This window comes from Malaya genurostris, chromosome 2 (assembly GCF_030247185.1).
Source record: "Malaya genurostris strain Urasoe2022 chromosome 2, Malgen_1.1, whole genome shotgun sequence".
Classification (NCBI taxonomy): domain Eukaryota; kingdom Metazoa; phylum Arthropoda; class Insecta; order Diptera; family Culicidae; genus Malaya; species Malaya genurostris.
In genome coordinates this window covers 150,630,785-150,644,240 of record NC_080571.1, presented here as the reverse complement: position 1 = coordinate 150,644,240, position 13,456 = coordinate 150,630,785, and the positions used below count along the sequence as shown (strand labels likewise).

General features: G+C 33.8%; 1 protein-coding gene across 4 annotated transcripts in view; it reads right to left on the bottom strand.

Moving 5' to 3' along the window:
* The window catches only part of LOC131427593 (nose resistant to fluoxetine protein 6), a 1,835,865-nt gene extending 1,824,293 nt beyond the window's left edge, over positions 1-11,572 (bottom strand). For all 4 annotated transcript variants that reach the window (XM_058590935.1, XM_058590937.1, XM_058590936.1 and 1 more), the window contains exon 1: positions 10,675-11,572. In XM_058590935.1, the coding sequence (XP_058446918.1) occupies positions 10,675-11,398 (724 nt within the window). In that variant the 5' untranslated portion in view covers positions 11,399-11,572. The remainder of the gene's footprint in view (positions 1-10,674) is intronic.
* Positions 11,573-13,456: the final 1,884 nt, after the last annotated feature.

Here is a 13,456-nt window from a genome sequence, read left to right as displayed (position 1 = left end):
TTGTGAACTTTGAGAAAATTATAAAATTCATCTTCACTCGAGCATTAAAATTTAAAATTCAAAAGATTATTTAACATCACTGTTTAATTTTAAATTCATTATAATATTGTTTGCAATTGCCATCTAATTTGAAATACTACAAAAAGTGATGTATACGAATGAATTCGGTGATCATTTTTCACAAGTTGATCTTGTAGGTAGACCATTTAATTTTCCGTTATATCGCCTAAATCGACTTCGTAGAAGCGAATGGCATTGAAGGAATACTGGTAGGTAGATGTTTGTCTGTTACACTAGCGTAACTGTCATAAGAAGAAGATGACGTGGCCGATCTACCTATTAAAAATTGTTTTCGTTAGTAGACGAACTGGAATTCGTTCCTATTTTTTTGATTATTTAGATTAGAAGAATTAAGTGGTAGATTTCTACCTGTTACACTAGCGTAACATTAGAAGAAGATGATGACGTGGTCGATCTACCTGTCAATAAATTGTTTTCGTTTGAAGTCGAATTTGAAGGCGTACCTGTTTTTTGCTTTACACCCGAAGAAATAAGTGCCTTATAAGGATTAGGCGTGACATTTGTATAGTTTTTTTTTTATTTTCAGGTATGTTCTGTAAATTTAAGGTTTGACGTTGATTTGACTTGTTGTCTGAGCGAGCGAGCGTTTAATTTTTTTCCCTGACAGGACATTTCGAATAGTTGGACTTATGATTTCCATCACAATTAGAACATGAAAATTTATCAGTGGTTTAATTGATTTTACAGACGTCTTTCGAGAGCGATTTAACATTATTCAAATACCGTATGTACATATGACAATTTTTGGTACCATTGCCGAAGCCTTGACAACAACGACATTGCGTTAAGTTTGCTATATCATTGTGCCGTTTATAATGTTCCTAATGAATTATAATGTGGAAAATGAAACGTAATTTCAAATTGTTTACATCACTTCGATTGAAATGTATTAGGTAAAGTTCATGGGAAATTGAAGAGCGTGGTTTAGAAGTACCATTTACTCTTTTTTTCATAAGTATTACTTGGGAAGGGGCAAAACCCAGCTCATTTCATTTAGTTAATTTTTAATTTCGTGAGAGCTTTGTTCATTTGATAAGCCTTTCAAGACTACATTGACGGATCTGTCTGATTTCACATCATATGAGTAAAATTTATTAAGTTTCTCGGACGAATATCGGATAAAACGATCGTAATCTTCCAATCCATGAACCAAAACTCGATATTTTCCTCTTCGTAAGATTTAAAATGATAATTTTTCTTCCGGGAGATAAAGTAGAAAGCTCAGTGCGGAAGGTTTTGATGACGGATATCATCACCGTCACTGGAGGCATAGATTGTTGTTTCTTCCTAGAACGACAAGCGTCCATTTTGGGAATTTTCGAAGAATTTTCTTCTATGTCGCTACAATCAGATTAAGGAAGAGAATCGTAAATACTGTTAGAGGAAGAGAATCGTAAATACTGTTAGACGGAATGGAAGTCCGTTCGTTGTCTTTTATTTTTACATTCAGCTTCTATAAGATCGTCAATGTTGTTAGAAAAATTTTGAATAACGGTTTGGGCTAAACTAGGCCTTAACCTTAACTAGGCCGGATTAGCCTTAACTAGGCTAAATTAGTCTTCGATTTGACTTCTAGTTTGGATAAGTCTTGTTAAAGACTGATTTTATTTATTTATTTATTTATTTATTTGGGAGCAGGGAAAAGCCCACTGGAGCTGAAATTTACAATCTCTCTCTCCAGCAGGCATAAAACCTCCTCATCTTTTTATATCAACAGATTACAAAGATCCAACAGATATACTGCTTAATACTAAGAGCTTAAAGTAAAATTACTCCCGGCGAGGGTCAAGAGTGACTTGGCGGTGACGTTGAGGGCCGCACCCTGCTGTCCGTGAGGGTCCGCGAGAAAACCCCCAAATCACATACACTCGGCGGGTGTCCGGCATGCTGGACATCAAAGAGAGTGGCCCTCGGAGAGCGGCAATGCAGGAAAAAAGGAGAGAAAAAGAGAGAAGTGAATATTGTAGTAAATGGAATTACGAAGGGGTTCGAAGGGGTGAAAGGGGGGGGAGGGCGTTTCGAAAGAAGTAGAAAGCGGCCAAAGATCAAGTTAATTGTCTCAAAAGATGGTGAAAAGATGAAGAGGGGGGGGATGCAAAATGTATTAGTAACATCATAAAGATCTAGTTAGTTCCGAAGAAGATGGTGGACAGCCAGGGAATCGAGAGAGTCGAGCGGATGTTAGAAACAAACCTAATGGTGAATATTATTCTTGGTTGCATAATCGATAGAGAATGGAAGCAGACTTACTAAGGGAACACTAAACTAAACTTAACCCTAAAGCTAAATCTAGAATTTAAGTATTGGAGTTGGAAGGACTGTTTGAGATTGTGGTTAAAAAAAATTGTTTTATGGTATTGCGAGACAGGGTAAAATCAAATACATGAGAACATCGATTGAATAGACGACACATACTGGAGAAAGGTTCATTATGGCCATAATTAGTGCGAGCGGTTTGAATTCTCAGGAATTGATGAGATCGAAGATTTCGAGAATGAATATTTAATTTTGTGGTTTTGTGGATTTTGTGGTAGTCTTAATAAAGACTGATTATTTCGAAGAATAATTCTTTGAATGGCTAGCCTTAAAAAAGGCTGATTAATTTCTTAGTCTTGAAAAGAATTATATTAGAATATCACTCTTTGTATAGCCTTGAAAAAGGTTGACTAATTGTTAGTCTTCAAAAAGACTGTTAGTGATTCAGGTAGCCTTGAAAAAGTTTGAAGCCTTGAATCAATGAATCTCTAGGTAGCCAGAAAAACTTTCCACTAGCCAAGAGTTATTCGCGTGCCGTGCGATCGACTGTTCAACACCAACTGATTGGAATATTGTAATTATGTGATCTGCGAGTTCTCTGTGTATAGTCTCATAAGTTACTGGTCCGGCTTCCGCTTCCGGAATTATAGGGTGAGCTGTGAATTGAAAACGTCATATAGTGCGATGATACAAAATAATGAATAATTATAATTAACTTGACATAACTGTTTACTAAATAAATGGTCATGTCAGTTTATACACAAAGAATGTTTCTAATTTTTTGTCGTGAATACGACTTACTTTATTATGGGGTGCCTTTTCAAAATTTACCCTCTGAGAGAGTGATAAGTTTTTGATCGTGAATATCTCTTGTTGTATCTAACGAATCAACATAATTCTTGAAACATGCCATCGGAAATATGGTCACAATTTTATGATAAAATTTTCAGTTGTGTGACATAATCTCGAATATTCAAAATTAAACTTTTCTGAAATGTTTGGTATATGCGAGTATCAAAGAGGATAATTCATAAAGGCGCGTTTGCCTTTTTAGTATTTCTAAAGCTCATTGCTCAGTGATCTGTGGAAGGATTTATATAATCTAACTACCAATAGAATCGAAAATTTTCAACTTGAACGTGTATTGCAACAACATTGAAGTTCTTCAATAGTACACTATTGAAAAACCTGTTTGATTTAACCCATGACAGCACCAGCCAATCAGAACGCGAGATGTCTGCTTCTATACAAGAGCATTCATATACGAATCAAGACACACGAGAGCAACATCGAGGACCTGTCGTCTCACTGTTTCCCGTTGTGCGAACAAGAAAAGGAATTTTGGGAAAGGGGCTGTCCGTAAACCGCTGCCAGTAGCAGGTATAAAATGAAATGTGTTGTGAGAAATAGCGTCATTTAAATTAAAGCAGCTACTCTGAACGTTCGAGACACCGTCAGCACGATGGCACCGAAAACCGGTAGAAAGGCAGCCAAAAAGTTCAGCAAGGCCCATTCAAAGCACTTTTCAGTGCTAAAGATTATCATAAAGAACTATTTGAATTCTGTGGCTTTCCTACCATTTTCTGAACAACTGTTGCCAAAACAAGACACACACGAGAACCATCTCAGATCTTGTTGATTGTGACAATTCAAAGCGCTTTTTAGTGCCACAGATAATCATTAAGATTTAATTAAACTTTCAATATTTCCTACCAAAAGATTCATCAAGATGAAAGTTAAAATAATTTGCACCGTCACTAACACATTCAATTACGAACGGCAATGCGAAAGCGGAAGTGATGATGTTGAACACATCTTTATACTAGTATGGGGTCGTGTGAAAATATGCCATTCGAAACAGGGTTATATATATACAGATTAATCTGTGTTATATTTATTCTGAAAAATACAGATTCAACTGTTGCGAAAGGAAATTATTTCTTAATACCGCTAAAAATCCATATTTGTTTAGAAAGTATTGTGAGCGAGCGGAATTCAAAATCCGATATGGTATGTTTATGGTAAATTTTTCTATAATGTTTGGCATATAACAGTTCGGCTGAAAAGTTCGTATCGTTTAATAGAAACACACATTTTCTTGCAATTCAAAATTCGTTTTTATTATTCAACATAATTGCCATCAGAGGCGATACAGCGATTATAGCGATCTTCCAACTTTTCGATACAATTTTTGTAGTACGATTTGTCCTTTGCCTCAAAATAGGCCTCAGTTTCAGCGATTACCTCTTCATTGCTTCTATTTTTTTTACCAGCGAGCATTCTCTTGGAGTCTGAGAACAGGAAAAAGTCACTGGGGGCCAAATCTGGAGAATACGGTGGATGAGGGAGCAATTCGAAGCCCAATTCGTTCAATTTCAGCATGGTTTTCATCGACTTGTTTTTGATCGATTGTGAGCTCACGCGGCACCCATTTTGCACAAAGCTTTCTCATATCCAAATATTCGTGAATAATATGTCCAACACGTTCCTTTGATATCTTTAGGGTGTCAGCTATCTCGATCAACTTCACTTTACGGTCATTGAAAATCATTTTGTGGATTTTTATCACGTTTTCATCGGTAACAGCCTCTTTTGGACGTCCACTACGTTCATCGTCTTCGGTGCTCGTATGACCAGTACGAAATTTTGCAAACCACTTACGAATTGTTGCTTCGCCCGGTGCAGTGTCTGGATAACACTCACCAAGCCATTTTTTGGTATCGGCGGCACTTTTTTTCATCAAAAAGTAGTGTTTCATCAACACACGAAACTCCTTTTTTTACATTTTTTTCACAATAACAAAAGTAGCTTCACTCAAAATGCAATATCTCACAAACTAATCAGACAGCTGTAAAACGTATACACGTATCTTTTGAAGGTTGGTACTAACTGAAAATGGTATGGATTTAATTCTAGAGGCGCCCTCTCATAGAAACGATACGAACTTTTCAGCCGATCTGTTATTTTTAATATAGTTATTTATTATAACGGTTTGCTTACTTGTCTTGAACATACATCTTATGTTTCGTTTTTCAAGAAATTTATAACAATGAAATAATAATAACAATTGTAATTATTATATTATTATTGTTGGTTATTCTATATTATGAATTCGCGCCAGATTTTTCAATTTTAATTATGAAGTGCTAGCGATAATATTACGGATAGCAGAGTTAAAGTTCTTGCTGTATTCCAATAATTTTCCGTCTTGTTCATTAGTTTGAATCCGAGCTAAATAATCAATATTTCGTATAATTGAATTTATTAATTCAAATTTCTTTATGAAACTTGGCCATTTGTCCATTATTATTAGTATTATTTTTACGATTATGATTATTATTATTATTATTATTATTATTTTTACGATTATGATTATTATTATTATTATTATTATTATTATTATTATTATTATTATTATTATTATTATTATTATTATTATTATTATTATTATTATTATTATTATTATTATTGTTATTATTATTATTATTATTATTATTATTATTATTATTATTATTATTATTATTATTATTATTATTATTATTATTATTATTATTATTATTATTATTATTATTATTATTATTATTATTATTATTATTATTATTATCTAGTAGAGAAAAAGGGTACGCCCCTCGTGTTCACGACATCCAGTTATGTCTCTGACATTACCCACCCGCCTTCAGTGCGGTAGTTGTTGAAATTTCATTGGTTAGTCGCTAACTTTGTTGATGGGGCGCCTTGATTTCCATGGTACAGGGGCGCATTGCAATTGACTGAAGTTAGATGTCTATAACGGGGTTTGTTGTTTCTTCATCTTCGTATTTTTGTATACAACAGTTATATAGTTCTATTATCAGACTTATCTGCGAGCGGGGCACCGTATTTTCATCAAAAACTTCATTTTAACTTTTTTTTAAGTTTCCTGAAGCTCTATAATTGCCACTCAATTCAACCATGAAAACTCATTTGCAACCAACATAATGTGTCATCATAATCTGAATGTTTCTAAGTACTATTTTTACTTTCTGTATTTATTATTTTTTCAAATAATAGTTCCGATTGTGTGATTGTGAGATAGAGTGCAAAATCTACTTTTTCAAAACTGAGTTTTGTTATATATCCAGGCTTTTGATTGTATTGGAAGCATCTTGCACCGAAAGTTGCGAAATTTCTATTGAATCTTGTGATTTCACATTTTATGTTTGGTATTTCACACGAATTTATATTCAAGAACATGGAAAATTGTGTGATTTTAAAATTACATGGTCACTTGGTAGCCGAGTGCACATTACACTCGGAGCTTTCAAAATTCTGTACAAGTTTAATATTGCGTCATTGGACAAGTTAGGTATACTTAACTTGTCCAATGACGCAAAATTAAATTCGGCTACTAAGTGCCGATGTATGGATTTATATGTGTCAATTATTTACTATGCAAATATGAGTATCTGTGGTTCAATCCTTTAAATGGCGTGCTTGTAGTCTCATGTTTCACGGTGAAGTCCGCGCTGTTTCTATCGATCCTTTGTTTTTTTTATCCCGATTTGATTTCAATCATAAATACGTATGAAGTGTACGACGCTCCATTTATGTGCATCTTATGAGACGTAAAATCACAAGATTTTTTCGAGCTGTGTAAGCAAATTGGGTAATCGATAAATCATTTTATATCTTACACGATAACTCATTTTGCTAAGTTACATGTAAATAAATTAAAAATTGGAATGTTTTTATATTTTTATATATATTCTTACACTTTCAGCTACATATTTTGCTACTTTTGTCTTAGAATGAAAACCTTGTCTAATTTAACTTACTGAAGCTCTTTTTGAATTTTCTGATGGTTGGGTAAAAGTAGTAAGGGATTGTTTTTTTCAAAAGGTTTTTCTTTTTATCAAAAACTGTTTGAATTGATTGCTCCGAATATCCACTGAACTTTCCAATATCGAGAATAAATTATTTCTTGTTTCTTACCGCATTTTCTCCATGGGCAAGTTTAAGCATTCAATGAATCATATGGTGAAAAACTGACATTTTAAGCTGATGAGAATGATTAGAAGTATAACGTATAATATTTTCTGTATTGGTTGGCTTTCTAGATATTAAAAAGGATAGGTTTCCCGTATTATTTGTGATGATAATTTCTAAGAAGTCTGCTATTATTTGCTTCTTCACAAGTGAATTTAATGCTTTTGTGAGTGTTATCGAAAGGTGAACTACCTCACTATGTATTGAGTCGGTATTTAATCAAAATGATAAAATCTTACAAAGTCTTATCTCAGATGCATATAAGAAATAGGAAAATACTAATGGAATCGCCAACAGTTTAATTCATGTGGTAATTAATTCTACTATACCGACCTTCACTAAACAAGGCCGAGTTTGAAGAAAAGATGCCAGTAATCATAAAATTTCACCTTGTTCAAAATTATTGAACTTCATCATTTCTTGCTCAAAACTTCATTATCGTCCAATTGTTCAATAGAGTTAACTTGAAACTTATAAAAACTAACTTATAACTTGAAAAACAGTTATAAATGCTAGTATATTTTATGTTTGAATATAATAAATCACTCCTTCGACGACACGACCAGGCACTCCGAAGAAAAATCGGCAATAAAATTGTTTGTTAATGATTTACCGCCAGTTACCACAAATATAGTGACCCCTTGATAATGATAAAAATAATCTTCTCAAGCAACACTGTTTAAGTTACTTTTGTTACCAAGGTTCCCAAAATAAATAAACAAACAATTTAAAGGAAGAGGTATTTTCAGAGAGCTATAAAAGATTTTGGGTACGATTGAAGCTGGATATAATCTAAAATATGTCTGTAAATTCAAATTTCGAGTGTGGACTCTGATGATCGGAAAAGTGTTATATTATGTGCTGTTAAAAACGATTTCTTCGTTGCGTCGGACGGGAATGCAAGCATTTTTGATTTCGAAGTAAACAAAATATTTATTAAAAGTATGTTTATAACGTCTGGATAGTATATTGAATTTTGAATGCATCTGAATTATGTTGGACAAATCGAAAATTTTATGTCAGACGGATTGAGATTCAGCGAAACGATTTCGTTCAAAGCTCAAAGTATTCAAACAAAACAAAATTCCATCGTAACTTTAACCAACATTTAATTGGATATTCCATTGCACTCAATACTTTGGTTTTATAAGATTACTCTACCGTTGATGCAGATTCCACTTTTTGTCTCAGCTCAGCTTTCTTTCGTTCCGCGCAATTGGATAGCGTTAATATAACCTATAAAGTGAATAACATTTTGTTAAATTTTTCATGTCATTATTTTTACTTTGTAACCTGATTCACTTCAGATTCTGTTCTAGCAAAAGCGGCTCGTTGACACTCAACTCTTTTGATGGTTTGGAAATGTTCAGAGTGAGTGGCCGCTACCGTTTTCCATATGACCCGACTAAGATAAGCGCCAGCGGTTTGTCCGCAGTACCAATTCTCTTTGAATTACAATCCCGCTAAATCTGGATTGATGGAAATTGGGCTAAGAAAAAGCTTAGAATAATTCACTGATTTTCCCCTACCATACAACTACAAAAATTGTTTTGTATCTCAAACTCATTTTCATTGCATGATTTTCTCCGAAACTTCGTTTGTTGATCCCAACTCAGTCAAAATGAGCAGGGTTCGCAATGTTGTGTATCTTTAAAAAATAAAAACAAACAAAGTGATAAACTACGCGACTGGTCTATCGATTCGGAGTTGGTTTTGTTTACCTTCATGAACACGGCTTTGAAAAACAGTATCCAAGGTTTCTGATATTCGAAATCAATAATTTATCAAATCGAGTTGCCAGTTCTACCAAATTTTCAAGCAATTTCGTTTTGACGTTACGAGTTACTGAGGGGTAGTCAGATTTGCGATACAGTTTTAATGGACGAGTGGCAGGTCGTGTCGTCGACTCCTTACTTATGTTTTTTATTTAGCTTGAAAATAAATAATGATTCGCGCCGTTAGTAGAATTATATAAAGTATTTAAAAATTTATCCGCCATACCCCCTGGAATTAATTTTAGGAGCGCCCTTATTAACTCTTCTACCGTGATTCGGCGCCCTTGAATCATTCCTAAGGCGCTCTTCCAAATTAGGCTTTCAAGATTTTTTTGTTTGAGAATAGATAATGATTTGCGCCCTCAGTAGAATCATTTGATGTATTTAAAAATAGTTCCACCCTGCACACAAGAATCATCGATATGGGAGCCCTTTTTAATTCTCTTACCGTGAGTCTGCGCCCTGGAATCATATCTAATGCGCCCTTTTAAATTATCCTTACAAGATGTTATTTATTTAGCATGAAAATAATTAATGATTCGCACCCTCAGAGAATTAATTTGATAAATCTCAACATATGTTCACCCTGTGCCCTAGGAGCAATTATATGGGAGCCCTTTTCATTTCTCCTATCGTGATTCTGCGCCCTAGAATCAATCCTAAGGCATCCTCTTCAAATCTTACCTACAAAATATTATTTATTATAGGATTATAGGATTTATTAAAAGATTATTGAATGTATTTTAAAATACTTTCAACCTAAGCCCTAGGAGCAATTATATTAGTGTTCTTATCATTTCTCCTATCGTGATTGTGCGCCCTGGAATCAATTATAAGGCGCCCTTTAAAATTATCCTTACAAGATGTTATTTATTTAGCTTGAAAAAATAATGATTTACGTCCTCAGTTGGATCATTTGATGTATTAAATACTTTCACTCTGCGCCCTGGAATAAATCAAAGGGCGCTCTTTTCATTTCTCCTATCGTGATTCTGTGCCCAACAAACATTCCTAGGGCGCCCGTTCTAATTATGTTTACAAGATGTTATGTATTTAGCTAATACATAAAAATCGATTCGATATCTCAATAGGTATTAATGCTTTTGCACCCTCCGTGGTTACTTGAATCAGTTATTATCAAAATTTCCAAAAAACAAATTTTCTCGATTCCTGAGAAGTTGAAGTTTTATGAGCTGGTTAGTCACTGACTAACTGTGACTAACCGCAACTACAGTACTGCCCGCCTTTTTAAGATTGAAAAAAGCAGTTTCTTCACAGAATCTTCCAGTGATATTAAAAAAAAGTAATATGAGAAAGGCATCATTGCATCACTAGGTGGATTAAAAATGGTTTTATTTATTATCCTGCGTACGCGCCTGGTAAAGTGGATTGCGCACTTTTTTGTTAACTAAATATTTGTTATTTACTCTGTACGACTTGATTCTAGCCATATACATAACATAGGAAGTAAATCAAAATCAGGTAAGAAATTTTTGAAGAAAAGTAAATAAATAATTATACGCTTGGAGTAACAAACCTTTTAACGCCCAATATCGTTGGTTTCGTAACTGTTGTAGGTACATACTCATATCAACTGCACAATCGTAACTTAGTTTTTGTTTTATTGTAGAAATATTCCATAAGTGATGATCATATAGCTCAGTAAATAAATGGAAAATATTGATTGGAGTAGTCTCACCCCTTACAATAGTTGAGGATTTATAAGAATGGGATGTGTTGTTTAGATAATTTATACCGTTTGTTTTGTTTCCATTATCGTTTTCTTTAAAAAGGTGTGCTGTTTGTTTAAGGCTTGGTTCTAATAACCTTGACATTGATTTATTATCAAAGGAATAATGTCTTAAAATGTGTGTATTGTTTATTCGTTCTTTGTAATGGATATCCATGAAATCGTTTGACGGTTTAATAGCTGTATGATTCAAAACTTGAATATCGTTAATTTCGTTGTGGTCGTTAATCACATTATCATTAAGTAGTATTTCAAATTCGTAATGGGAAAAACTGTCATTCACTTTTCTTTTGAAAAATGTCTGCTCTATGTTAGCATTCTTCAGATCTGATCGAGTATCACTTATTACTGAAATGTTTTTGCTTTCGTCGTGCTTATCCATCAAGCGGAACATGTTTTTCCTCATTACAGCGACAGGCCGGTTTCCACTTTCATTACTTTGCTTATTTGCATGATTACAACCGACATCAAATATGATCATTGTCATCAATGCATGCACCCACTTTACCATTTTATTCGCCACGAATTTGTCGTAATGCCGGGAGTTTTCAATTCACAAATAATTTCGACAATTTACTGAAGTAATATTTAAAGACATCAAAAAAAGTTCAGGCCGTGCACAATCACGAATAACTTGAACGATCAAAGGCTTAATACCAACTAAAGTTCTTATGTTTGATGCGCATTTATGTATATCATAGACATTTCACTACCAATTTCTTCGAACAGTGAATATTTGCACTGATAAACAAGCTATCGTTTGTCTAAGACGAAACAGAGAAACGCCATGTCCCTCTTATTTTGTTAAAAAGTATTCATAGGTGTAACTATGCAACCTGATATGACACCAAACTTTTATAATAATTATTTAGATATAATATAAAAATTTATACATATGCAGACACACACGTATACACACACAAACAAATATACGTTGCAGACGCTACAAATTATTATATATAAAGCTCCACAATTCGTTGATAATTCCAAAACAATACAAAACCTAATGAATAAATATCATAATAGTCCGACAAGAGGACACATAGGACAACATAAGTTTTATAAGTTTTATTTAGACCCGGTTTTAACTTAATTATGGTCTTATCGCCGTGGACAACATCGTTTGTACCCAAAACTAAGAGAACTTTGGGTCTGGAAAGACATGAATCTATTGCGCAATTTATCAAGGCCTGTGAATAGTTCAAAAGAAACACAACTCACAGACATACTAAGGAAAAACGTGCTTAATTCACCTAGTAGTGAGATGAAACCTTTTTTATCAATCCGTTTGTGTTTTTTGAGTGAATATTCTTCGACGTTTTTGATGACCATAAAATTATTTCATTGACCGTCCATATAATTAAGAGTTTGAAATTTCAATCTCACATCATTTTTTCCGGAGCCAGGAAGTATTCGCGTGCGGGGTGCGAACGATTGTTCAATATCGGCTGGCTAATAAATTTTGAGTCGAATTATTCGTTTTGTTTTTAAATACGGCCACGTCATTTTCTGTCATTGCAGTTGGACTTGTGTATAATATTGATCATATTCTCTCAAACATACTCTATTGTCACGATATTCTCAGCACAATAAATGATTTTTTAATCGACTGGACCGGAAACACTGAAAAAAATCTTGCAGACAAATTTCTAATTTCAGACCTTTAGTAAAGATGTGTAATTTCTTTTTATACTTTCGCTTAAAGAAAATACCCAAAAAATAAGTTCAAATATTTTGTTATATCAAGCAAGTTTATCTCGAAGTTCCTAATTTCGCTGAAATGCAATTATTACACCATTTGCTAATTCTTTATTTTCAGAGCGAAATAAACCCAAATAACTTTCCATCCATTAAACTTTGAAATGGGCCGCAGTTTTAGATAAATTTATTTTGTTCAAAATTATGTATCATCACTTAAAGAGTCGAAACGAAAAAAGTAAAAGTACGGGTGTGTAATGTCAGAGACATAACTGGATGTCATGAACACGAATATGATACGCTTTATTTATGCTTCCGAATTCGAATTGGTAGTTGATCGAAAAGCAAATGAGAGTTGCGACCTGAGCGTTTGAGGTTTTAACCACGCAGAAGGTGCACTCTCCGTCGCTTCTGGTTGAAGGGTTAACTCCCACGACGTCTGCTTCCATCGAACGCACGAAAAGAAATAATCGATTTTCGACCACGGTTCCCCTTTTATACGCATTCAGTTGAAGATATGTGCCTGACTACATCAAAATCGTCGTCCTTGCGCAAAAAACCCAAGCAAAAGTAAAGAGTTTTCCGCGTTGTTTTCAAATTTTAAGGAAACTTAATTTTTGAGTTGTTTGTGGTTATCTCACACTGTTCAAAATATTATCCTAAATTCCTGATCATATTTTTGATGAAATGGTGGAAGAATTATGTTGCTACCATTAATACAAGTCGAGATATTCACGATTAAGTTCTGCCCATTCTTCCATATGGCTAATTTTGAAAAGGCACCCCATAGTAAAGTAAGTCGTATTCACGACAAAAAGTTTTCTAAATTAGTCTCGAAGAGTGTAGAGGTAGTGTTGAATTATAAAAAAAA